The sequence below is a fragment of the Bombina bombina genome, chromosome 4 (genome assembly GCF_027579735.1).
Source record: "Bombina bombina isolate aBomBom1 chromosome 4, aBomBom1.pri, whole genome shotgun sequence".
Classification (NCBI taxonomy): Eukaryota; Metazoa; Chordata; class Amphibia; order Anura; family Bombinatoridae; genus Bombina; species Bombina bombina.
In genome coordinates this window covers 591792999-591820529 of record NC_069502.1, presented here as the reverse complement: position 1 = coordinate 591820529, position 27531 = coordinate 591792999, and the positions used below count along the sequence as shown (strand labels likewise).

General features: G+C 36.2%; 1 protein-coding gene across 1 annotated transcript in view; it reads left to right on the top strand.

Annotated features, from left to right (window-relative positions):
* The window catches only part of SIM1 (SIM bHLH transcription factor 1), a 108301-nt gene that overhangs the window by 59270 nt on the left and 21500 nt on the right, over window positions 1-27531 (top strand). The window contains exon 9 of the mRNA XM_053709106.1: window positions 25283-25445. Coding sequence (XP_053565081.1) covers window positions 25283-25445 — 163 coding nt within the window. The remainder of the gene's footprint in view (window positions 1-25282; window positions 25446-27531) is intronic.

Here is a 27531-nt window from a genome sequence, read left to right as displayed (position 1 = left end):
GATAATCCCTTAATTACCCATTCCCCAGTTTTGCATAACCAACACAGTTATAATAATACACGTTTTACCTCTGTGATTACCTTGTATCTAAGCCTCAGCAGACTGCCCCCTTATTTCAGTTATTTAGGCAGACTTGCATTTTAGTCGATCAGTGCTCACGTGCATGAGCTCAATGTTATCTATATGAAACATATGAACTAATGCCCTCTAGTGGTGAAAACTGTCAAAATGCATTTAGATTAGAGGCGGCCTTCAAGGTCTAAGAAATTAGCATATGAACCTCCTAGGTTTAGCTTTCAACTAAGAATACCAAGAGAACACGGCAAAATTGGTGATAAAAGTAAATTGGAAAGTTGAATCATAAAAGTTTTTTTGGACTTGACTGTCCCTTAAAGTAAATAATTTCAAAATAGAATAATATATATATACAGTATATATATATATATATATATATATATATATATATATATATATATATAAAAGAACCTTGAAAAACATGATAGTGCCACCTTAAGGTACTATGAACTTATTCCATGCATTGCTGTAAAATGAATTGCAACCATGTATAGCAGCGAAGGGGTTAACAAACTTGGCTCCCAGTCTATCTATAAACATTTATAATAGCAGTAGTTTGCAAACATGTCTTTTGGGAACCACAGACCACCAGGTTTAAGAATAACCAACGAGCTAGCGAGCAAACATGAATACGCTTAGTGTCCATATGAATGGAAATACGTTAGCTATAAATGCATGTTCTAGAAATCATTGTGTTATACATTTTGCAGAAAATAACATAAACGTATTTAGTCTTTTAGATAAAATATTTCACCAAGAAGAAAACAAACATTTGAGTTGCAATACAAGTGTGGCAAAAATATAATAATATATTTGAATATCTGAAGCAAAACAATCTGCTTTTGCTTTTATAGGCAAACCCATGGGAATATATCCTGTGCTGTGTGATTATATAAAAATGAATAAAGATTTATTGACAATTCTAATGTAGCATGGCAAAACATTTGCTATTTATGAGAGTATGTATTTGTGAGAATTTTCATTTTTATTCTGTTGTTTATGTGATACTATTCAAGGGATGAACATTAAAATCTTTCATACACAACAATGTCTAGAGCTTCTGAATCCTCAGAGATTGTGTTTTCAAGTATTCCTTTCATTATATTTAAGTATTTACTCTTGATGACAGTGGTAAAAATGTTATTTTATATTCACTAATTCTCTATGACAGAATAAAACACAAGCAAATGGATTCAGAGATGGTTGTGTTCATGAGATTGATAACCTACAGATTTTTTTTTTTGTAACACTATAATCTTTCATTTATTCCAAGATTACTCTGAGCTGAGAATTCCATTGTCTGGCTTCACTGCTCCTTACCAAAGCTTGTCACTATTCGATAATCATTGCAGTTAGGGGGGGTTGATGAAATAGTCACTGTGGGACCACTTGTCAAATTCTCCCAGCTGCAAAAACTATGCAATACCAAAGGGAACATTTTAGCTAGATTAATCAAAGAAAAAAAAATAGCCTTATTTATTTTAATGAGTTTTTTTTCTTTGATAAATTCTAGGCTCATATTTGTACCAGTCTTGGGCCATAACAAATTAGATAAATGATAATCCTTATGGAATGGTTTCTTGTAATGTACAACACATTTAGAAGCGCAATTTAAAAGCACTCTACCACTGTTAATAATTCTGCTAAATATGTTGGACAGTGAATAGCTGTTATATTAATAATGTGTAGAACACATGTACATTTTAAACGTATTATAAATAAATTAATAGATAATAAAATTAAAGGTCCAAACTTTGTATGATATGATTTAGACCTCTTTCTGGGGCATATGATTTAAGGGTTTTCCTTTGATTCTGTACTCCCTCACCGTGCTGTCTAATATGACGTGTAGTAGCCATGGGAAACATATTGTAAAATTCTCACTGGCTGATCAATGTTGGAAAAAGTGAGGTCGATCTGCATAGCATTATATCAACAAAATTACACCTATTGGCCTTAGGCTTTGTTATTGTTTAGCTCTTCTAACACTAAAGGCACCAAAGTATTGGAGAACCTATCTTTTGGTATAAGCGTGATAGAAAAGACGGTCTAACTGACCCAAGTGTTGGGTTTCTTGACATTGGCATTTTGTAATAAATTACTTTACTTTTTCTATTCTCTTTCTATTTGCTGCCAGAAAATATGGTATATAGAAGTATATATTTTCTTTTTTGAGGGAACCGTATGGGAATTTTTTTTCTTTTTTGACAAATGGGTGTTCTTGTATTAAATTAAAGGCTGTTTTTTTATGCTTATGCAGTTTGTCAATGTCCATGAAAAGAAGTCTTATCACTCTTCCATACCATGGACTAGCTGTGCACAAACATACACAACCTGTAGATTAAAATAATAATAATAAAAATTAAGCTTAACATTTTCATGCAAAATATACTTTAAATGTGTTTAAATAGAGCTGTTCCATATATGTATTAGATTGTGTGAGTTTAAGGTCTTTTGTAATGAGAGCCTGTTAAGGATTAGACTTTGTTGTCAATTTTGACATAATTCAAGTGGAATGCTTTAACATAATAATTGAATCTTAAAACAAAGATTTAAGATATTCTTATAATATAACAAATGTCAAGTACTTCTATTTTGCATCATATTTTCAAATGCAGTTACATTTTTATTGCTTTATTGTTATATCTCTGTATATAATGATACCATGCGCCATACTCTGATACTCTCGCACACTGTGGTGGACTCAGAAACATATATATCTGTCTTGGCTTTATCAAGTAACAACTGCAGAACAGTTTGCTTTATACTAACTTTGTAATTGTGGCTAGTCTTGTTGTCTACAGATTAAAGCCCAGATTGGCTCCTCTAAATAAGGCAAATAATGGGTGGATTGTGGCTATTGAAAAATAATTGCAGTAACAAGGATGTTAATTTGTTTCAAAAACATTAACGCTTGGCTGAAATGTTATTTTTTAAAAACACTACAGAAATGTCTTGTAATTACAATAAGCTTACTGCTCCTTTAAATAGGAGTGACATACTCTGCACTGTGCCTCATTGAAGTTGTTCAGAGTTGTGTAAAGAACATTTGTCTATTAGAGTCATTACTTGGAACTACTAGGGGCTGAAGTCATGAGTGTTCTCCAATATTGATCTAAGTGGCATTAATGCAGTACGGGCGATCAGTCCCATTATTGGTGTCTAGTGTTAGGGTTTTATTTTCAAGCTATATATGCATGTGTCTGTGTGTTAGTGTGCATATGTAAGTTTGTATGTGGCATTGAATACTGTACAAATGATCACTAAGGGTTCAAATTATCAAGCAATAGCGTACTGGGGCTTACATATGCGCCCCTGTCCGCCGCAGCTAACGTTTGGCAAAAAGAATTCCAGTGGCAGAATTCAGCATTGCACAAGAGAGCCATTTTGCACACTTGTGCAACACTGCCCCCTGCCCGGGCACAGCCAATTACACGCGGGCAGGAGCTGTCCATCTTCCCGGTTGGACGAGACAGAGGAGATTGAAATTCTCCACTTAAGAGGTGGAAAAGAGGATAGGAATCCTGCTTGATAAATACTAACTGCATGTTCTCTTGTGATACCTGCAGTCGTAATGCGGTAAACGGCTTGATAAATCAAGCCCATATGTGAAATTATACATCTCACATTAAAGCAGGGAGTACCTTGGAAAGAATCAAAGCAAGAACCAGGGAGGACAAAATCCAATTATGGACCACTGTGTTGTGTCGTAGGCTCTAGCCCCAGGTGTTTTATGAACAATGACAATGCCCTCTACTATAGTTATGAATATGTAATGGGCAATGCGTATTCATGTAGAGTATGTTTATTCTAGTCTCCTAGCTTGAATAAAATACTGAATGTTCACTGTAGATTTTTAAATAGAACATCCTAGGGTATAACACTATAAAACATATTTAACTTCTTTATAAATAAAGAACAAATACAAACTATCATTCTACTTTTTACCAGTTCTTTCAAAAATTATGAATGCTGTAATTATATGAAATAATAGTGTGATTTATTAAAATGTAGCCAAAATCAAACACTGAAATATAATTGGATTATCTAAAACAGAATATTTTATTTTCAAATGCTTAATTTTTTGTGTCATCAATTAGTAAATCTGTGATTAATGACTTGAGCAAGTACATTTTACGTTTATTTTACTTAGTATATCTGTTCACTCACTGTGTCTTAATAAATTATGTCTAGGTTATTTCAAGAATCAAGAAGGAGGTAAATAGATTAGTATAAAGCCCTACTGACATCATTGATCTTTTCAATCAGAATAAACAAGCCAATCAGCTAATCATCATAATTGATTTAGTTGCACATTAACTTGAAAAATGGCAAATTAAGTTAGATTTTTCACAACTTTTCTTTCTATATTATATTTTATTGCAATTTATTTGTTCAGACAGTAGAGGTTTTGAATATGTGCACATTAATACAATATGTGTGCACACATGCACACACATGCACACACACACGTACAAGCATACACCACGCACGCCCTCTATATTTTATGCACACACCCAAGCCTTTCCCTTACACCTGTGTACACACACAGTCTCAGACATGTACACACACACACACATACACAAGCTGACACCCCAAGGGCCCTACTTGGACCAATAACAGGCCTAGGCAATTTAAGGGTGAGCAGCTCACTCTCACTCCCCTTTCTTATTTAACTGTTCCCCAAAACTGAGAGTTATAATGTACTAGTTTGATTTAGAAAAAACATTTCAGGTGGTAAGATTCTTCTGCCGCTATATTTTGTAAATTGGTTGTAATAAATATTAAAAAAGTGGATGCTATTGAAGTTCACATTTAAAATAGCAGGCATTGTATCAGCACTGACCTGGCCCTATGACCCACCAAAGCAGTGAGAGGCAGGGCTGGCCCTGCATCATGCACAAATAGTAATGGTGAATGGGCGGGGCTAAGGCAACAGGCCCAGACTTACAACTGAACCCTGGCCCACTGGGCAAATGCTCTGTATGCCCTAAGCTCAGTCTAGGCCTGTGCACCCCACATGTCATATATATCTCATGCACACACCATAGCCTTTCTCTTACACATGTACACTACACTACACACACACATGTACATCATGCATGTCATATATTATTCTTGCACGCAATGAAGCCTTTCTCTTACACATGTATTCACCATACACACACATGCACATGCTGTACATACACACTCACACATGTACAATCTGTACACATACACACACACACATGCACAAGCTATACACGCACACACACACGCACAAGCTTTACACAAACACACACAAGCACAAGCTGTAAGCACACATGCAAACACACACGTGCGCACACACACATGCAAAAGCTGTAAACACGCAAGCTGAACACACTCACATATACAAGTTGTACACATACTCACACACAAACATACATACATATACACACACAGATACAGAAACACACACACACATACATACACACACAGACACACACACACACACACATACATACACACACATACACAAACACACACACATACAGACACACACACACACACATACGTACATACATATACACACAGATACACAAACACACATACACACACACATACACACGCACACACGCACACACATACATACATACACACACACATACACACACATACATACACACACACACACATGCCACTGGTTTTATATGAACAGCATATATTTATATATGAGTAATGCCACTCCAGATGTAGCAAAGAAATGTGCAGATATCTATAAATATTGGATTTCCTATGATGTAAGAAATAAATCATAGCCATCTGCACTGTTATCCATAACACCGTTGTGTGTATAAGAGCTATTTGCATTTGGCACATCAGAACATTGTTTTAGGAGTTTAAATAAAAGAGCATAATGCATATTTAGACAAGCATTACTGTACTAAGGCATTAAGTAGATTAGAAATAAATGAAAGCAATTAAGGAACCTGTCTTAGAAATGTAATATATCAGAGACATGAATCAACTGTTTGCACAAAATATTATGACTGACTGTAGATGAGATTTAATCAAGTAAGAAAATGATTAATAAGGATAGCCAGCAAGAAAGGATTCTACAATAGGCAAACTATTTTTTTCCAAGACAAAAGGATTGCAACCGAGACATACACAATGGTACTTTACTAACAAGGCTACGGTGACTGATTTGCTCACAATTAGTGTTGCTGAGGACCATAGTCTCTCCAAATGTTATATGTGATCATGGGTTTGATGTAACCACAATAATAAAGACAGATATTATGTGGCCTGCAGGTGCTTAGAAACATTGTTTAAAGTCCTCTGAATTTAAAGAATATGATTGCATAAATAGCATGCAAAACCTCTGTCTAGATTTAAAGGGACATTCCAGCCAAGATTGGAATCCACATGGATGCATTTCAGTTTTGAATAGAAGCATTATTATTTCATATATAGTTGGAAGAAAACTCCTGGAAGATGGGTTTGCTGGAGCCTACAATTAATAGTTATCGCATGGGTAAATACTCTTTGACATCCATCTACAGGAATTTGGCCCATAAAGGGGCAGAAGCTAAAATTAATAAATTATTTCTCTTATGGAGGGCAGAGATCTCAGGTATTAATATGAAATTTTTTCAAAAAAGTTTTTCAAGAGTTGCGAAATATTCATATGATATAGCAATAAGAGAGTCACAATATAAACTTATAAAGAGATCATATCTTACTCCTAAGATAATGTCAAAATGGACTAGACAAGGGGCCAACACATGCTATAGATGTAATTTTCCATTTTTTTTTTTTAAATTATTTTTTAATGAATATAAAGAAAGTTACACAATCACAAGAAGATAAATTCACATTTGAAGCAATAGGATCTGACATTACATATCATAGTTTACAGTTTTTACAGTGCATATTCCAGTTCTCAATGAGAAAAAAAGAAAAAAGGAACAAAACAAAAACAAGAGAGAGAAAAAAGAAGAGAAAAAAAAAAAAAAAAAACCCCCGCCCTCCACCACTGACCTATTCGTCCGTGTCCCAATCTACCCTCCTGGCGTCTAACCCTCTACATAGATGTAATTTTCCAAATGCTGACATAATACATCTTTTTTTACCTGCCCAAAAGTACAAAGATTATGGAGCCAAATAGAGTTCTGGCTAAATAAATATTTGCCAAATAGGATTACTCTGGAAGCTATACATATCTTCTTTTCAGATATGAAACACAAAATAAGCCACTGATCAACACTGCAATTTTATTAGCTAGGCAGATGATACTTAGAGCATGGAAAGATAAGAATGTATAGTGTAATTTATACATAACATAATGTACCAAATGGTGGTAGACTGGCATGATCCCTTGATCTTCCAAGATAATAAATTAAAATTATTTATGCTAAAATGGGACAGATTTATCTTGGACCAACATAGGGATATACAATTACAGTTGATAGACTATTTTCGTTCCTCCCCTCTCTTCCTCCAACTAATATTGTCAAAGAACTATCCAATATGTTGAAGACTGCAACTCCTCTAATAGAACTTTAGTATTTTCTCTTTTCTATCTTCCCTTCTGGTGTTTTTTTTCTCTCACACATAGCTAGGTGAAAAATATTATTTTAGAAGAAATTAGACCTATAGGAACACAAAAAAACTTGAAGGTATTATAGAAAGGTCTGACGTGGGTTATAATGTTAGAAGGAATTTGATGTCTAGAATAGATTTTAGAATCGCATGTTATATACATATACTGATGATATTTGTGATGATGTAACATTTAAATCTTAATATATGCATGTGCATAGGGATATGTCGATTTGTACATTCTAAATGTGTTTGGTTGATTATTATTCTTTCTTTTTTTTTAATGTCTTATTATTTGTACAATTACAGTAGTAAATTTCTGTTACTGTTTGAAAATCAATAAAAAGAAAATATATGCTTACCTGAAAAATGTATTTCCTTTTTGGCACGATGAGTCCACGGATCATCTTAATTACTAATGGGATATTCACCTCCTGGTCAGCAGCAGGAGGAGGCAAAGAGCACCACAGCAGAGCTGTTAAATAGATTATCCCTTCCCTCCCACTCCAGTCATTCGACCAAAGTTAGGAAGAGAAAGGAAAAGCCAAGGTGCAGAGGTGTCTGAAGTTTACTTAATAACCCACAACCTGTCTAAAGGAACAGGGTGGTCCGTGGACTCGTGTCAAAAAATAAATAAATTTATCAGGTAAGCATAAATTTTCTTTTCTTTTTTAAGACACAATGAGTCCACGGGTCATCTTAATTACTAATGGGATCCAATACCCAAGCTAGAGTACACAGATGATACGGGAGGGACAAGACAGGGAACTTAAATGGAAGGCACCGCTGCTTGAAGAACCTTTCTCCCAAAAGCGGCCTCAGCCAAGGCAAAAGTGTCAAATTTGTAGAACTTTGAAAAAGTGTGAAGAGAGGACCAAGTTGCAGCCTTGCAAATCTGTTCCACAGAAGCTTCATTTTTGAACGCCCATGAGGAAGCAACAGCCCTCGTGGAATGAGCCGTAACTCTCTCGGGAGGCTGCTGTCCAGCAGTCTCATATGCAAAGCAGATGATACTCTTTAGCCAAAAAGAAAGAGAAGTAGCTGTAGGTCTCTGTCCCTTACATTTTCCTGAGAAAACCACAAACAAAGAAGAAGACTGACAAAAGTCTTTAGTCGCCTGCAAGTAAAACTTCAAAGCACGGACCACGTCCAAATTGTGCAGAAGTCTTTCCTTCTGAGAAGAAGGATTAGGACACAACCAAGGAAAAACAATATCCTGATTAATGTTCCGATCAGAAACAACCTTAGGAAGAAATCCTAATTTAGTAAGTAAAACTACCTTATCTGAATGGAAAATAAGATAAAAAGACTCATACTGTAAAGTCGAGAGCTCTGACACTCTTCGAGCAGAAGAAATAACAGCAAGAAATAAAACTTTCCAAGATAACAACTTAATGTCTAAGGAATGCATGGGCTCAAACTGAGCCCCTTGAAGAACTTTTAGAACTAAATTAAGACTCCAAGGAGGAGTAACTGGTTTGAACACAGGCCTGATCCTGACCAAGGCCTGACAGAATGATTGAATGTCTGGGACATCAGCCAGACGTGTAGCAAAATGGACAAAGCCGAGATCTGACCCTTTAGGGAACTCGTCGATAAACCCTTCTCCAAACCCTTTTGGAGAAAAGACAATATTCTAGGAATCCTAACCCTACTCCATGAGTAGCCCCTGGATTCACAACAATAAAGGTTTTAAGCCAAATCTTATGATAAATCCTTCTAGTCACAGGCTTACAAGCCTGAATCATGGTCTCTATGACCGAATCAGAAAATCCCTGCTTGGATAAAATTAAGCATTCAATCTCCAAGCAGTCAGCTTCAGAGAAACTAGATTTGGGTGAAGGAAGGGCCCCTGAATCAGAAGGTCCTTTCTCAACGGAAGTCTCCAAGGAGGCAGAGATACCATCTCCACCAGATCCGCATACCAAATACTGCGAGGCCAGGCTTGAGCTATGAGAATCACAGAAGCCCTCTCCTATTTGATTCAAGCAATTACCCGAGGAAGAAGAGCAAACGGAGGGAATAGGTATGTTAGACTGAAGGTACAAAGGACCGCCAGAGCATCTATGAGTTCTGCCTGGGGGTCCCTGGACCTCGACCCGTATCTCGGTAGCTTTGCATTCTGATGGGATGCCATGAGATTCAATTCCGGCTGACCCCACTTGAGAATCAGATTGGAAAACACTTCCGGATGGAGTTCAACCCCCCTGGATGAAAGGTCTATCTACTCAGAAAATTCGCCTCCCACTTGTCCACCCCTGGGATATGGATTGCCGATAGACAACAAGAGTGGGCCTCGCCCACTGGATTATTTTGGTTACCTCTGTCATTGCTAAGGAACTCCTCATTCCTCCCTGATGATTGATGTAAGCCACTGAAGTTATGTTGTCTGACTGCAACCTGATAAACCGTAGTGAGGCTAGCTGGGGCCAGGCCAGAAGAGCATTGAAGATTGCTCTCAATTCTAGAATGTTTATAGGAAGAACAGACTCCCTGAGCGTTTAGGGAGCCCCATACTGCACCCCACCCCAGAAGGCTGGCGTCTGTTGTCACAGTCACCCAAAATGGTCTGCGAAAGCAGGTTCCCTGGGAGAGATGATCCAGAGAAAACCACCATTGAAGAGAGTCCCTTGTCTCCTGCTCCAGAGTTATTCGAGGAGACAAGTCCGCATAATCTCCGTTCCATTGCCTGAGCATGCATAACTGCAGAGGCCTGAGATGGAAATGAGCAAACGGGATGATGTCCATTGCCGCAACCATCAGCCCAATTAACTCCATACACTGAGCCACTGACGGCCGTGGAGGGGACTGAAGGACTAAACAAGCATCGATAATCTTTGATTTCCTGACTTCTGTCAGAAAAATCTTCATGGACAAGGAGTCTATTATGGTTCCCAAGAAAGTGACTCTTGTGTCTGGAACTAGAGAACTCTTTCCCAAATTTACCTTCCACCCATGAACTCTCAGGAAAGATAACACTATGTCGGAGAGGGATTTTGCTTGCTGAAAAGATTGTGCCTGGACTAGAATGTCGTCCAAATAAGGCGCCAACCCAATGCCCCGTGACCGAAGGACCGCCAACAGAGACCCAAGAACCTTTGTGATAATTTTGGGAGCCGTGGCCAGGCCGAAAGGAAGAGCCACGAACTGGAAGTGTTTGTCTAGGAAGGCAAACCTTAGGAACTTGTGACCCTCCTGGATTAAGGGAAGAATGGAACGAATAGTTTCCATCTTGAAGGAAGGAATCCTGAGAAATTTGTTTAGACTCTTTTTGGGAACCACGAACAGATTGGAATAAAAACTCTGACCCTGTTCCTGTACTGGAATGGGAACAATCACTCCCAGAGCGGAGAGGTCTCCTACACAATGTAAGAACGTCTCTCTTTTTGTCTGGTCTGCAGATAATCTTGAAAGTAGAAACCTGCAACCCGAACCCAAGCCTGAACAAAGAAGGAAAGTCTGCCCGTACCAGATCCAGTCCCGGATTGGGGGCATGCCCTTGATGCTGTTTTGGATTCAATAGCCGGCTTCCTGGATTGTTTACCCTTGTTCCAAGACTGGTTGGGTTTCCAAGTAGGCTTAGATTGTTCCTGCTTAGAGGAGGAAGAGGAAGAATTTCCCTTGAAATTTCAAAAGGAACGAAAATTACTCTGTCGTCCCTTTTGTTTGTTTCTCTTATCCTGAGGGAGTAGATGACCCTTACCTCCCATGATATCAGCAATAATTTCTGACAGGCCAGGTCCAAACAGGGTCTTCCCCTTGTAAGGAGTCGCTAAAAGCTTAGACTTAGATGACACGTCTGCAGACCAAGGTTTTAACCATAAGGCTCTGCAGGCTAAGACAGAGAAACCGGAGCTCTTAGCTCCCAGTTTAACGATTTGAAGTGATGCATCCGTAATTAAAGCATTAGTTAGCTTCAGAGCCTTTATTCTGTCTTGGATCTCCTCCAAGGAAGTCTCAGACCTGAGAGACTCAGACAGAGCATCAAACCAATATGCTGCCGCACTAGTGACGGTAGCAATGCACGCAGCAGGCTATAATAGCAGACCCTGGTGAACATAAAGCTTTTTAAGCAAACCCTGTAACTTCTTGTCCATAGGATCTTTGAAAGCACATCCTCTATGGGAATAGTAGTTCTCTTGGCTAAGGTGGAAACAGCATCTTCCACCTTAGGAACTGTTTGCCAAGCCTCCTTGAAAGAGTCAGCTATGGGAAACATCTTATTAAAAATTTGAGAAGGAGAAAAGGGAATACCTGGTGTCTCCCATTTCCTAGTAACAATCTCCAAAGCTCGCTTTGGCACTGGAAATACGTCTGAGTAAGAAGGAACTTCTAAATATCTGTCCAATTTACTAGACTTCGCAGGGGTAACCACTACTGTGGAGTCACAGTCGTCCAAAACCTCCCTGAGCAGCAGGTGAAGGTGTTCTAGCTGTTCTAGCTCAAACCTAAAAGATTTCGCCTTCAGATGGAAACTCAATACCCTCCTCCTCAGGTCCTTGGGAGGGTACTTCCGAGATTGCCACCATTGCATCAGAAACCTCACTTATTGCATGTCTAGCTTTCCTGTTACGTTTGCTTTGCAGCATTGGGAAAGCAGACAATGCATCCGGAATTGTGGAAGACATGAGAGCAGCTATGTCTTTCAAGGTAACTCCAGCGGGCGCTAGAGCAGAAGTACAGGGCACTGCTTGAGTGGGCGTTAAGGTCTGGGATGTTTGGGGAGAAAGCTGCGGCATACATTGAATCTCTTCATTAGACTCTTGTGAAGCATCCGCTTTTGAAAAGTCTTGCTCAGTAAAAATCTTTTCCCTATAATTTAAAGCCCTCTCAATACATGAGGGACAGAAAGGGATTGGTGGTTCCACATTTGGGTCCAAACACATGGAGCAAGTAACATTTTGCATGGCTTCTATCTCCATACTGAATCACAAAGATATAAATATGCAATAAAAACTTTACTGCCTCTTTAAATTTAAAAGTGAAACTTTTTTACTGTGTGAGGAAAAAACCGTTTCAAAGCAGCATACACAAATAAAAAAGACACCTTTACACCTCAGCAGCTCTGCTGAGGTGCCTACCTTACTGCAAGACCGGAGCCTCATTTCCCCTTCTGGCCAGCAATCCGGACTTGATAGGGAAGCAAATTAGCAATCCTCCTGACCTAGAAATGCCTGCTTTAGACAGAAACCATGTGTCTCTAGGCAGAGGAGTTCATCCGTTGTGTACCCGGTCTTAATCCGACTTAATCCAGATAGAGGCTCAGAACAGAAAGCGCGCAATCCAGATGATCCGCCCATCGTGGGCGTGGCTAATCACAACAACGCTCTCCTGGGCATTAAACAGTGAAAAAACTAGCGCCATACTTCTGAAAACCACCATGTAAGAGCTAATAATCCCAGCCCCACTGCCTGTACATGCTGTCTTGTTCTCTCAGACTCTGAGAGTCTTATGTCCCAAAGTGCCTAATACGTTGTAAAACCATAAGCCTTTTATGTTTAATATAATGAAGTCAAATACAAGTGCTCCTTTTCACCTAAGACCTAGGAAAAAATCAAGCACTTACCTCATATGGCTGCCTGACAGCAAAGGCAGTTCACCAGGTTTGAGGGGTCCTATCCCCCACATGGACCTGTGAAAAAAAAAGAAATTCCTGAACATGTATTCCTCAGTTAGGGGAGCAATAATATGGGAGACGCAGTGAGAATTATGTCCCACAAGTTCCCATTTCTCTAAAGCCACCAATGCCCTCTAAAGAGACTGATATGGACTACGGCTACACCCCAGGACAAAGCAGCACAATCTTGCACTACTTTAAAAATAATAAACTCTTGATTGAAGAATCTAATCTAACACCTCACTTTACCTCTTCCTATCACTAACGTAGGCAAAGAGAATGACTGGAGTGGGAGGGAAGGGAGGAGCTATTTAACAGCTCTGCTGTGGTGCTCTTTGCCGCCTCCTGCTGACCAGGAGGTGAATATCCCATTAGTAATTAAGATGATCCGTGGACTCATCGTGTCTTAAAAAAGAAAGAAATGTTAAAAAAAGAGAAAAAAAAGCATTATTGTAATGTACATGTACATGTACTAGCAAAAATGATTCTAATAAAAGATATAGCTGTTTCAAAAGTGTATTTAAGTATGCACTGTGCACCAGCATTTTAAACACAGCACTTGGTCACAGAGCCTAAGGTGCTTGTACCATCTGATAATGACTCAATTTGTTAATTGCTGACATGATGATGAAAGCCTCACTGGCGCTCTGAACAGCTACATCATTTTAAATGCTGGTGCACTGAGAATATCTAGCTATGCTTCACATGCACATGCAGAGAAAATGTTAACACTAAACTAGTGATACATTTTACTAGAAACATTTTTGTTAATGCATATATATTGCAAATATGTTTCTATTCAAAGATGTAATTCATCTATGTGCATTTAAATTTTAACCGGAATGTCCCTTTAAATATAAACAAGTATGAGGGCATGGGAAAGTCTAAAAAAGGCCTGTCTATATGTTAAATACATCTTCAAGGGACATTCCAGACAAAATTAAAATGCTTATCAGTGTATTGCAAAACACATTTATAAGCAACCTTCTACTAAAATCTATCACAGTTTTCAGTTTGAGCTTCTACATGTATGTGTGAAGCATATCAAAATATGCCCCATGCACTGGCATTTTAAACAGCATGTCTGCTCATTGAGCTGAAATTAACTTTTATCACATAGATTTAGTCATCACCCACATCATACAAGGCACCACCAGCATTCTGAGCAGATACACTGTCCAAAATGCTGGTGCGTGAAGCATATTTAGATAGCACATTAAAGATTTCACTTTAAACTCTCAAATCTTTTTTTTTTTTTTTTTTTTTTTAAATTTTTATTGTACATAAAATAAAACAAATATATATGACAGGGCATTCCTGACATCATGAAAACAAAACAAAAAATTCGCCATACAAGGCAATCATCTCATCCTTATTACAACTATAATTTTCGTACTTCAGTTTTATACAAACACAAAAAAAAAAAAACAAAGAATTCGCCATACAAGGCAATCATCTCATCCTTATTACAACTATAATTTTCGTACTTCAGTTTTATACAAACACAAAAAAAAACCAAAGAATTCGCCATACAAGGCAATCATCTCATCCTTATTACAACTATAATTTTCGTACTTCAGTTTTATACAAACACAAAAAAAAAAAAAAAAAAAGGAAAAACAAACCCACAACAAGGGAAGGGGGGGCCCCCCATTACTTAATTCCAATTTGGAAACTCATTTCTAGCAATCGCATTATTCAATGTTTCTGACTCTCTAAAAGGGTATATTAACCGTTTCTGTTCTATTTCCGAAAAAGCCTGAATAAATCTCCTCCACTTGTCAAGGAAGCGTTTGATCTGAGTTTCAGAATTAACTGTCGTATCAAATTGCTCCACAATTAATTGTCCCTTAATTTTATTAATACATTCTATTAAACTGGGGGCTTTCGTGGACTTCCAATATTTCAGGATTAAAGACCTCCCTATTAATATTGCTGTATTTACAAATTTAAAATTAATCTGTTGTCTGGGAGTTTGATACATAAAGATAATATCCTCTTTTTCTAACTTAATCTTTTTCCCGCTAATTCTGTTCATCCAGAAATTCAACTTACTCCAGAATTTTTGAATCTTTGGGCAGGACCATAGACAATGGGTCAGATCCGCTAAAGGGAAGCTGCATCTAGCACATTTATTTTCGGCATTTTTATCCCATTTAGCTTTTACGGCAGGTGTAATATATACCTTATTTATCACTTTCATTTGGGACTCTCTCCAACCTATAGATAGTGTTGCTTTGTCTACTAAATTGAAACTTTTTTGTAGCCTCTCAATTGGCTGTCGCCAGCTTGCTGCTAAAGCCCCTATTCTTGTTGTTTCTTGGAACTTTTTTATTATCTTGTACCAAAAGGAGATAGAATAGTTTCCTTGACTATACATATTCAGTACCATATTCATCTTTTCGCCTAAGCTATCTTGTATAGATTCTTTGTTAAAAGTTTCTAGAAAATGCCGTATTTGCAAGTACGCGTAAAATTCATTGTTTGGGATTCCAAACTCACTTCTTAAATCCTGGAACGTTCTACAAGCTTTAGTGTCCCTAGCTTGCAGTTGTTGTATGAAAGTTAGGCCCTTCCTCTTCCATCTATGAAAGACTTTCGACTCTATTGCTGGTATAAAATTGGGGTTCCCCACTATAGTCAAGTATTTTGAGTATTCCGGGCTAACTCGTAGTAATTTCAGAAGTTTATGCCATGCAATAATTATATTCTTAACGGTGGATAGCTTTTTAACTTTATCTGGTAATTTCCCATTGTAATGTAATAAAGCTTTTAAGCCATATGGGGCCACTAGAAATTCTTCTATATCATTTGTGGCGAAATAGTTTGCCTCTGTTAACCATTCTAATGCAAATTTACCCATACATATTAAATTATATAGCTCTATATCTGGGAAAGCTAAGCCACCCCCTGATTTAAATAGTGACAGATTATGTAATGCAATCGCTTTACGTTTGTTGCCCCATAAAAATTTTAGACAGTCCCTTTTAAATGATTCTAAATCCTTACGATTGATAAATCTAGGTAAATTTTGTAGCAAGTACAGGATTTTAGGGAATAGGACCATTTTAATTAGGTTTATTTTACCTGACAAGGTCAGTGGAAAATTAGCCCAGCTGGCCATATCCTTAGACAATTTTGCCCAAATTTGCGGGTAATTTAGTGTATACCAATTTTCAGGGTCTCTAGACAGTATGATACCTAAATATTTTAACTTTCCATTTGCATTCTTAAATGGAGCATTCTTATAACTATCTCTTTTTTCTTTTAACCAAAAAATCTCTGATTTATCAAGGTTTACTTTATAGCCAGCAAACTTACCGAATTCACATAGAATTTGAATTAGTAGAGGAATATTTTTTTGCGTATCTCTTAGGAAGACCAGTAAGTCATCAGCGTATAGTAAAAGCGTAATTCTTCTATTCCCTAGCCATATCCCATCTATTTCCTTTCTCAAATATATCGCTAAAGGTTCAATAGCTAAATTGAACAAATAAGGGGATAACGGGCACCCTTGTCTGGTTCCTTTCTGTAAAGTGAAATTTTGTGATATATTACCATTTATCAAGATGTTAGCCTGCGGCTCGTTATATATCAGTTGTACCAATCTGAGGAAAGAACCTGTGATTCCAAAGTTTCTAATTGTTGTAAATAAATGATCCCATGTAATCATATCAAAGGCTTTTTCAGCATCTATAGATGTGATAGCCATATCTGTTTGAATCCCCTTTCCCTTTTTTTTAATCTGGTTCCAATAGTAGTCTATTATCAACTGTACTTTCCTCAGATTGGTTGTAGAAGTCCTATTAGGCATAAAGCCAACTTGATCTTTATGTATTAATGGGGCCATCATTTTCTTTAGTCTTTGAGCAATTACACTCATAAGTAGTTTAAAGTCGCTATTTAACAATGAGATGGGTCTGTATGAACCCATCTCTTCCGGGTTCTTACCTTTTTTCAAGACTAATGAAATTGTTGAAGTTGTAAAATATTTGGACTGCATTTTATTATTGATATATATTTTATTAAAAAGGCCTTCTAACGTAGGGATTATTTCTTCCTGCAAAATTTTATAAAGTTCTATCGAAATCTGATCTGGGCCAGGGGCCTTGTTAATCGCCGTTTTATTAATTACTTTCTTTATTTCTTCCTGTGATATAGGTCTAAGTCTTCTTTATCTAGCTTTGGTAATCTAATTTTATCCCAAAAATCTGCTTTAGCTTCCAAATTAATCTTATCCTTTATATATAAGTTTTGGTAATATTTATATATATACTCGTTTATTTCTTTAATATTAGTCAATCTCTCTGATCCCTTTCTAATCGTCTCTATAGCCCGTTTCTTCTTCCTGACTCTTACTAAATTTGCCAAAAATTTACCAGCCCTGCCACTATGTCTGTAGAAAAACGCCCTTGTTCTAAGATCTTCTTGTCTTACCTTTTGCATGAGAAAAGTGTCTCTTCCTAGTTTGGCCCTTATATATTTGTCCCAGAGTGTCCCTGATCTATAACTTAAGAACGCATTATAACAATTACGTACTTGTCCTGCTAGCTGTAACTCTTTCTGTTGTGCTATCCGCTTATTTTTCACTAAATACGCCTTGATTTCCCCTCTAATGAACGCTTTAAAAGCCTCCCAGAGAATTTCATAGCTATTTTCATATTCCTTATTGTAATACATATATTCCTGCCATTTTCTCTTTAACCAGTCCTTGAATTGTACATTTGTACTTAGGTATGTCGGGAAAAAAAACTTTGCTGGGTCTCTTTTGACCCCTTTAAACTTAAAATTTAGTACGATAATAGCATGGTCCGATATTACCACCTATTTGATATCTGCTGATATTTCTGTACCTAATAAGTTTTCCGAAATCAAGAAAGCATCTATCCTAGACATAGTTTTATGACTATGGGATATACAAGAAAAACATTTTACATCTGGGTTCTGAATTCTCCAGATGTCCTTAAGTCTTAAATTTTTACACAAATTCTTAAGTAATTTAGTTTCTGCTCGGCTATTGCTATTCCTAGAGGGTTTTAGCCTGTCTAATGTTGGATACATCACCATATTTAGATCGCCTCCCAATATTATGTTCTCCGTACCATATTTCATTAGAATGACTTGAATCTTGTTCCAGAAAGCTTTATCTAGGCTATTTGGACCATAAATATTGCATAAAATCAGAGATCTTTCGTATACTATAATATGTAGAATTGCAAACCTTCCTTCTATATCTAATTCTTTCCCCACAATTTTATAATCTAATTTTTTATTTAATAAGATTGCTACGCCTCTTTTTCTTGTCGTGCAGGGTGTTGCAATCACCTCCTCTACCCATCCTACTTTAAGTTTGTCTAATTCCTGTTTTTTTAGATGTGTCTCTTGTAACATAATTATATCTGCATTATTTTTTTTACATTGTTTCAAAATATTCTTCCGTTTCCATAATGAGGAAATCCCTCCCACATTCCATGATATTACTTTTAGTTGTTCAGCCATCAAATATTATAATAAACCCTATAGTGCATTGCGAGAAAAAACAGCGGGAGAAAAAAAAAAAAAAAAAAAAACCAGGGGGGGGGGGGCCTTGGGTAAGGAAAGACAAGGATGGGAAAATAGAACACAACATAAAACATAATAAACAATAAATCAAAACATAATATAAAAACCAGATACAGAGGAACCCTCCTCCGTATCGCCCACAAATACTGAGAACATCATGCTCAGCTAGAACTATAACCCTAACTGCTCTTGGAAGCTCTAGCCTATTAACCATAATATTAAAACTATTAATCATCTCAAACTTTATTCTTTCTTAGAACCTGGTTAATATCTTTTTTGAAGTACTTCCTATATCTATGTTCTTGTTACTAAGAATTCTGTCTAGAGTATAGGAAATCTTTCGCTTCTTCGTAATTATTCAGTAGAACGTTTCCCTGTTCATTAAAAATTTTGATTTTAGCTGGATATATAATTGAAGCTTTCAAGCCTGATTTGATTAAGCTTGTACAAATAGGTACCATTTCTTTTCGTTTTTTGACGTTTCTACTGAAAAATCTTGGAAAAGCAAGATGTTATACTCTCCTATCTTTACTGGGAATTTTTTCCTATATTGACTCATAATCATGGCTTTATCTTGAAAGTTCAAATACTTAACAATAACTGGTCTAATCTTAGTCTTACCATCCGCATAGGTTCTAGCGCTACCTACTCTGTGCGCTCTTTCAACCTGTATCCCTTGTGGGGGGATTTGCATACCCAATCCTAGAGGTAGCTGTATTGCCGTAAAGTGTATTAAATCCTGAAATTCCTCTATCTCTGGGAGTCCTATAATTCTGACATTGCTTCGTCTAGCTCGGTCCTCTAATTCTTCAACCTTATTTTGCAGTACATGTATTTGGCTAGATTGTTCCTTTAATTTAGTCTCATGTCTGACATTCATATCTTCTATATCAGATATTCTGATTTCTGCTTCTTGTAACCTCTCTGAAAACTGTTTAACTTCTGCCCTTAATTCTGAAATGTCCCTCTTTACCTGGTCAAATTGGGGCAACATAATGTCTGATAATTGTTTTACTAGGTCCTGAGACTCCATTGTATATATATTTGATGTTTCAAGCACGCTTCTATTCTCTATGTCTAAACTGTTTCTTTTTAGACTTTTCTTTTCTTTCCCTTTTGGTGGCATTGCCGGTGATTTATTTTTAATAGTGACAAACCTTTCCATATGTATGTGTATAAGTGGTATAGACTAATAAGGGCCTAGTGGTGGCCTAAACAGATCCAGGTGAGGGGACTGGAGAAGGGGAGAAAAAAAAAAAGGAAAAAAAGGGGATAAAAAGGGGAAGTGATTGACGTGTGAGGGGTAAATTCTAAGTGGTGTGTTAACACTTATATTCGTGTAGGGTGTGACTAACTACGGTAATGCCTGATTATAAGTCGAGAAACAGTTATCTGTATTTTTTAGAAACACTCAATTATATATAGATGTCAATATAGCTCATATTCCTTAGATACCCAATGTCTCAGTAGGTTTCCAAGCAAGCCTTTATAATCTGTTATTATGTATATGCTTTCAGAGCTTTAGCTAACCACAGTTAAACATTTAACTTTTCTAGGATTTTCTTAAATTACCATAGTTATACAATGTTAAATATTAGCCTATTACAATACTTTGGGAACCTAGTGCTTCGTATCTTGCCACAGAAAAATTAAATATAGCTTAATATATAGCTCTTAAGATTCTCTGAGCAGTCCAGTTCCTATTAAACGTTCTTATAATTAATTTTCCAAGTGTCTCTATAGATATATCCTTCTATTGGTGCTAGGGGCAGACTGTCGCTGACTATTTGCACCAAATCTAGCCGATGCTTCGCCCTGTTTCTACTTGTCAGTTATAATTGCCTTCTTGCTATAGGCTCCTGTATAGACAGATAACAAAGTCTTAGACTGGCAGCATTCAATAGCCTTTATAAGCTTATATAGCAAACTCGTCCGCGGGCCAGTTATTTTTCTTTCAGCAAAATTTATAGTGATCTTGAGTATAAGCCGCAACCAATGTAAACCATACCAATTAGCCCAGAGAGAAACGGGAGAGAAAAAAAAAGGGGGAGTATATTCTTCTCCTTCCTGTTCCGCCAGGACTTCACCCACCTTGCGGTACCTGGCTAACAACAGCTGTAGTATAGAGGTTTCCTTACTCCATGAGATACTGCTACAGCACTTTCTTTTACTTTAGGCATCTCAACCATTAATACAATATACAACAAGCATCCTCTGTTGAATCTCTCCTGGACGCCTTATTATATGTTATTCTTCGTGGGGGGGACCCTGTTTGCATCAGTATGCTGTTTCATATTAGGGGGGGTTATTACGCTGATCGTCCTTCCACGAACAGGCCTTGTCTACTTGGGGACCTCCTTCCTTAGCCCCTATTCCACCAATTCTTTACATACTCCCCAATAGGCATCATCAAAAGTGCATACCTGGCCTTGTCCTGTCTCCCTTAATCTTCGTTCCCCCCACACCGGTTCTTCCAAACAGTAAAAAGAAAAAGTACCTTACATTGAGGTTGTTTACTGACTCTCCGGGCTTGCAAGCGGACTTATCTCTTGCCGTTTGTAGATGTCTCTCCACTCCGGAGCTCTGCTCCTCCAAGAGGTGACCCAGGCAATGGGTCTGCTGTTACGCCTATTTCGTGGCGGCCGTTTTGCTCACCCTCCGTCGGGTTCCAAGCTTCCCGCTACTGCTGCGGGCACCAGGCAGATCGCCTAAAGGTCAGGCTTGTCGAGCCAAATCCTTGGAGCACTTGGGGCTTGTTGCGCGCTCTCTCCCAACCAAAGCGCTACCGCACGCAGCGTCCGTGCAGCTCCGCCCCTTCCGGCCGTCATTATTCCCCTGTCTATCTCACTGCTGTGTTTTTCACTCTCAAAGCTTTTACTAGAAGCATGTTTGCTAATTCATGTGTTTTACAAAAAATGCTTTCAATCAAAAGTAAAATTCCCTAGTGTTCCATTAAAGGGAGATACATTTTTTTTTAATTCCATGATTCAGACAGAACATACCATTTTAAACAGCTTTCTAATTTATTTAAATTATCATTTTGTTTCATTTTTCTTGTTATCCTTTGTTGAAAAGCATGAAAATAAAGTTCAGTGAGAACGAAGCAAATTTGATAATAGAAGTAAATTGGAAACTTTAACTTTAAAGGGACAGTCTACAATAGAATTTTTATTTTTTTTAAAGATGCATAATCCCTTTATTACCCATTCCCCAGTTTTGCATAACCAACACAGTTATATTAATATACTTTTTACCTCTGTGATTACCTTGTATCTAAGCATCTTCTGACAGCCCCCTGATCACATGACGGTGGCTATTTATTATCTATTGACTTGCATTTAGTATTGTTTTGTGCTAACTCTTAAATAACTCCTTGTCCCTGAACACAGTGTTATCTATATGGCCCACGTGAACTATCAAGTCTTTTGTTGTGAAAAGCAATTTAAAAAGCATGTGATAACTGGCAGCCCTTAAGGGCTTAGAACTTAGCATATAAACCTACCTAGGTTTAGTTTCAACTAAGAACACCAAAAAAACAAATCAAATTTGGTGATAAAATAATACATGAAAGAGGGTTCACAATAATATATTAAGCATTGGTTAGAATTTACCTTCTGTTTATTGAATTCCTGAACTATCTTCAAAAAATATATTTCCAAAGCAGTTTCAACTTACAACATAGATTTTAAAATATACAAAAAGTCACAATTCCCCCTCCCCCCCAAAAAAAATCTCCTAGCTTTACAGAGTAGTGAGCATTTTTCCTTAAAATAGACCCAGAATAAAAAAAAAATTACTATTATTATTATTATTATTATTATTATTATTATCATCATATATTTACCATTCACTTCCAAATTCTGCAGTGTTGGGTACATAAGTAGGGGTACCTAAAATAAAGGAGGTGGGCCCTGGTCTAAAGAACTTTTAATTAACCATAGATATTGATGCTGAAGGAGGTGTTCCCTAACCCAAACAACTCTCCAAGCTGATAAGTAATGAGAGATTATGAAGAATTAATGGCCCTTTTTCCTTTTAGAGGACTTATATTAACTGCCCATGAAGGCTGCATCAAAAATAAAACTTGTTTCATATTATTGTAAACTTACAGAGAAACTTTATGTGCTACACAACATTAAATAAGCTCAGTCTGGAAAATGTAAAACATATTTTAGATGTAAAATCTTTAAAAAACAAACAAAAAAACAACACTCCAACCCCCCCCCCCAAATTTTCCAAAACACAAGAAGATGCTATGACTCTCTGATAAGAGCCTAGCACTAAATTATTACATTATAAGTAAAAATGTTTCCATCCATATAGGGATACAATGCAAGTTCAGCTGTACATTCAAGATATATATGACTTAAGCCTAATGGTAAGTTCAATTCCTTTCAGAGAAGTATGATCAAAGTAAGCCATATCTTGAGTTCCCAGATGGAAAATATCAAAGCAATGTTTTTACCTAGTCCATTCTTATTTATGAATGACTATTGAAAAAAAAAAAAAGACAGGAGGCAAAAGAGGCATATGGAATCTGGAATGAGGAAGGGGTGGTAACACTTATACTTGCTTATTCCTGGATGCATCTTCTACATAGATACAGAGATCCCAGGGAGCCCTTAATGATGATTAGCTTCTGTGGAAAGAGAACATCTGCTAATTGTTTTTTTCATAATATAAAATTATCATAAGCTAAAAAGTCTTAACATTTAGAATCCTTAACCTAAAGCAAGACTTTTAAAATAAAATAGCTCTTTGGAACACTAATTAGAGCTATAAAAGTAAATGAGATATTGCTGTGAATTGAACATTGTTTGACATAATTACTAGCTAAATATCCAAGTAAGTGTGTTTTCACTTGGTTTTTTTAAGCATTAGAATCCTAAACACCAAACTCTGTATCTCTGTCTACTGTTTGTCATGGTGTAATGGAAATTACATTGTTTCAAATTCTTTCTTTCATTCATTCTTTTCTTTCTCTTGTTTTCTCTTTTGTTTTTTTCTCTCTTTTTCTCTTTCCTCTCTTGCTTTCTCTCTTTTTCTCTTTCCTCTCTTGCTTTCTCTCTTTTTCTCTTTCATCTCTTGCTTTCTCTCTTTTTCTCTTTCCTCTTTTGCTTTCTCTCTTTTTCTCTTTCCTCTCTTGCTTTCTCTCTTTTGCTCTTTCCTCTCTTGCTTTCTCTCTTTTTCTCTTTCCTCTTTTGCTTTCTCTCTTTTTCTCTTTCATCTCTTGCTTTCTCTCTTTTTCTCTTTCCTCTCTTGCTTTCTCTCTTTTGCTCTTTCCTTTCTCATTTCTCTCTTTTTCTCTTTCCTCTTTTGCTTTCTCTCTTTTTCTCTTTCCTCTTTTGCTTTCTCTCTTTTTCTCTTTCCTCTCTTGCTTTCTCTCTTTTTCTCTTTCCTCTTTTGCTTTCTCTCTTTTTCTCTTTCATCTCTTGCTTTCTCTCTTTTTCTCTTTCCTCTCTTGCTTTCTCTCTTTTGCTCTTTCCTTTCTCATTTCTCTCTTTTTCTCTTTCCTCTCTTGCTTTCTCTCTTTTTCTCTTTCCTCTCTTGCTTTCTCTCTTTTTCTCTTTCCTCTCTTGCTTTCTCTCTTTTTCTCTTTCCTCTCTTGCTTTCTCTCTTTTGCTCTTTCCTTTCTCATTTCTCTCTTTTTCTTTTTCCTCTCTTGCTTTCTCTCTTTTTCTCTTTCCTCTCTTGCTTTCTCTATTTTTCTCTTTCCTCTCTTGCTTTCTCTCTTTTTCTCTTTCCTCTCTTACTTTCTCTCTTTTTCTATTTCCTTTCTCATTTCTCTCTTTTTCTCTTTCCTCTCTTGCTTTCTCTCTTTTTCTCTTTCCTCTCTTGCTTTCTCTCTTTTTCTCTTTCCTCTCTTGCTTTCTCTCTGTTTCTCTTTCCTCTCTTACTTTCTCTCTTTTTCTATTTCCTTTCTCATTTCTCTCTTTTTCTCTTTCCTCTCTCGTTTTCTCACTTTCTTCTCTTGTTTTTTCTCTTTCCTCTCTCACCTTCTCTTTCCTCTCTTGTTTTCTCTTTCTTTTCTCTATTTATTTCTCTCTTTCTTTTCTCCCTTTCTCCCTTTTTCTTTCTCAATTTATCCGTCTCACTCTGTATTTTAAATCAAATGTCATGTAATTGTCTGTAGTTTTCAATATAACTATATATTTAATTGTGAATTTATATAATTGTATATGAATATGTACGCACTTCTTCTTTGAGCTTTCACAGTGCTATCCCTAGGGCGGCTTATGTTTTGCTAAACATGTTGTGCTAAGTGTCACAAAAAACAGATACACTTGCTTTTCTGTAATAAGCTCACGGTCAACATCTTGTCATACTAGAAAAAGGGAGCCGAAACAAAAGTATTAAATATCTTAAATGACAAACACAATTACATTAAAATCATTTATAATAAAATATGTGCTTTAAAATATTTATGTAAACTTACTAGAATTTTTAAACTATCTTCAACAGGGACACAGAATATAAAGGATTACAACTTTCTCTGGATCAAGTAACAACAAAGCCTTCATTCTCTTATGCAAACTCTAATTCAACCATTAGTGAGGCAAGGAAGGGTAGTAAATCTCGTCTCTCCAGCACTAAATCTAAAGCCAGAACGTCGCCATACCCAAAGGTAAGTGTCTCAGATCTGTCTTATATTAGTTCAAACTAACATTTGGTAAATATTTTATACTTTTCTTTTGCAATATAAATGTTGAAAATCGACTTCTAAAATTTGCAGTACTGGAATAGCTCTGGTTATATTGGCACTAATTAAAAGGATGATATTTATAGACTGACTCCTAGATGCTCTGGGGGATCAGGTATCAATATATAGTTCCAGTGTAGCTATTGATCACCCTATCTTGTACTGGTGATGGGAAGGGCTGGGCGAATGTTTTGCAACATTGAAAATATTTAACACACTCAGTCGTTCATTTTCGAATTTCAAATGTTTGCACAACATTCTAACATTCGTTTTATGTAACAGTATATCTAATTCTTTCTTTAAGTGTAATATTCAATTCAAATTTTTCTAATAATTTAATTTGAATTATGCAATATTCAAATTTGAAAATTCTAATCTCTATGTTTGAAAAATTCAAATCTATATATTTGTAATAGTATTTCTAAAGCTCTCTTTAAATGTAATATTCGAATTCTAAAATTTTTAATCTATATATTTGTAATAGTATTTCTAAAGCTCTCTTTAAATGTAATATTCAAATTCTAAAATTTTTAATCTATATATTTGTAATAGTATTTCTAAAGCTCTCTTTAAATGTAATATTCAAATTCTAAAATTTTTAATCTATATATTTGTAATAGTATTTCTAATGTTCTCTTTAAATGTAAATTTTGAATTATGCAATATTCGAAATAGAAACATTCAAATTGATATATTTGTATTTATTATGTATCAATTTACTAAATTCTCTACTAGATGAATGATTGAACTTCTGATAGTATTTGTTAAATCAAATGTTACATTCAAAATTTTAAATGTGGATATTCGATTTCATTTTGAAAATTTGAAAACGAAAGTATTATTCGATTACCAAATTTTAATGGATTTTCATTCTTATCAACATTTGATTGTCTAAAACGATTGTCCACAGGACTATTCATTCTACCAAGCAAATGACACTTACAGCACATTTGCCCTTCCCTAGTGATGGACATAAAGAGTTCAGACAAACAGGAAGTTCAGCTCCAGCACTACGACTCATGTGAGGTGCTAGATATTTGACTAATTTACTCATACCTTCTTATCCCTTCATGACCAAGTAAGAAGTAGACTTACACTGTTCTAAAAACACTTCATTCTACTGGCATCTAAAATACCATATTTTGAGTGACAAATAAAGGGTGGGGGTGGACAGTGCCAATAATTACAAATAAGAAAATCTAAAAAAAAAAAAAAACCCCATACAAATGTCACTAAAGGGGAACGAGCCTTAAAGCATGACAAAAGACCAACTGCAAATTTCCCAGTATCTGAATTATACACAAAACACCTCTAATGGTGAAGAATTGCATACTGCAACCTCTTGATTTCCTAATAAACTCACTTTCAAGTGTCACTGTTCATCTAACAGAAACAAAAATAACTTCCACAGATTATAAAACAATTTATTTGCATTAAAGACACAATAGGACAAATAATTAATTTCTCAGGGATTAACTAACTATGTACCTATGCTTAAAATAACTCTCGTTATACTACTGTGACATAGAAATTGTAGTTATTTTTAAACTCTATTTTAAATCAATGAGATAGCTAGTGGCTACTACATTTATTGCTAAACAGTGGAGTAAAGAGATTGCCAAGAAATTAACTTGCAATGTGGTATTTCATTTCCTCTAAACACTTGTCAGTTAAGACATTCAGTTCTCTTCTTCAATTATATGTACTTACAGTCCTTAAAATATTCAGAAAAATAAACTTGTAAATACAGAGTCAATAGTATTAATTCAGTTTCTGTTTAGAAGAAAAAATCAATTACCATGGGTTGTTTACTACCATTGACATAGGAATATTTTTTGGATATTACACTATGTACTGGTAATTCTATTTGAATGATCTGCCAGAAAATTATAATTTTGCTTTACTTCTATAATGGCATATTTTGTGTTTTGTCCCTTTAAAACTTATAAACATCATAAATTATTCTGGAGGGAAAAAGAATACGTATTCATGACACATTTTCTCTCTATGC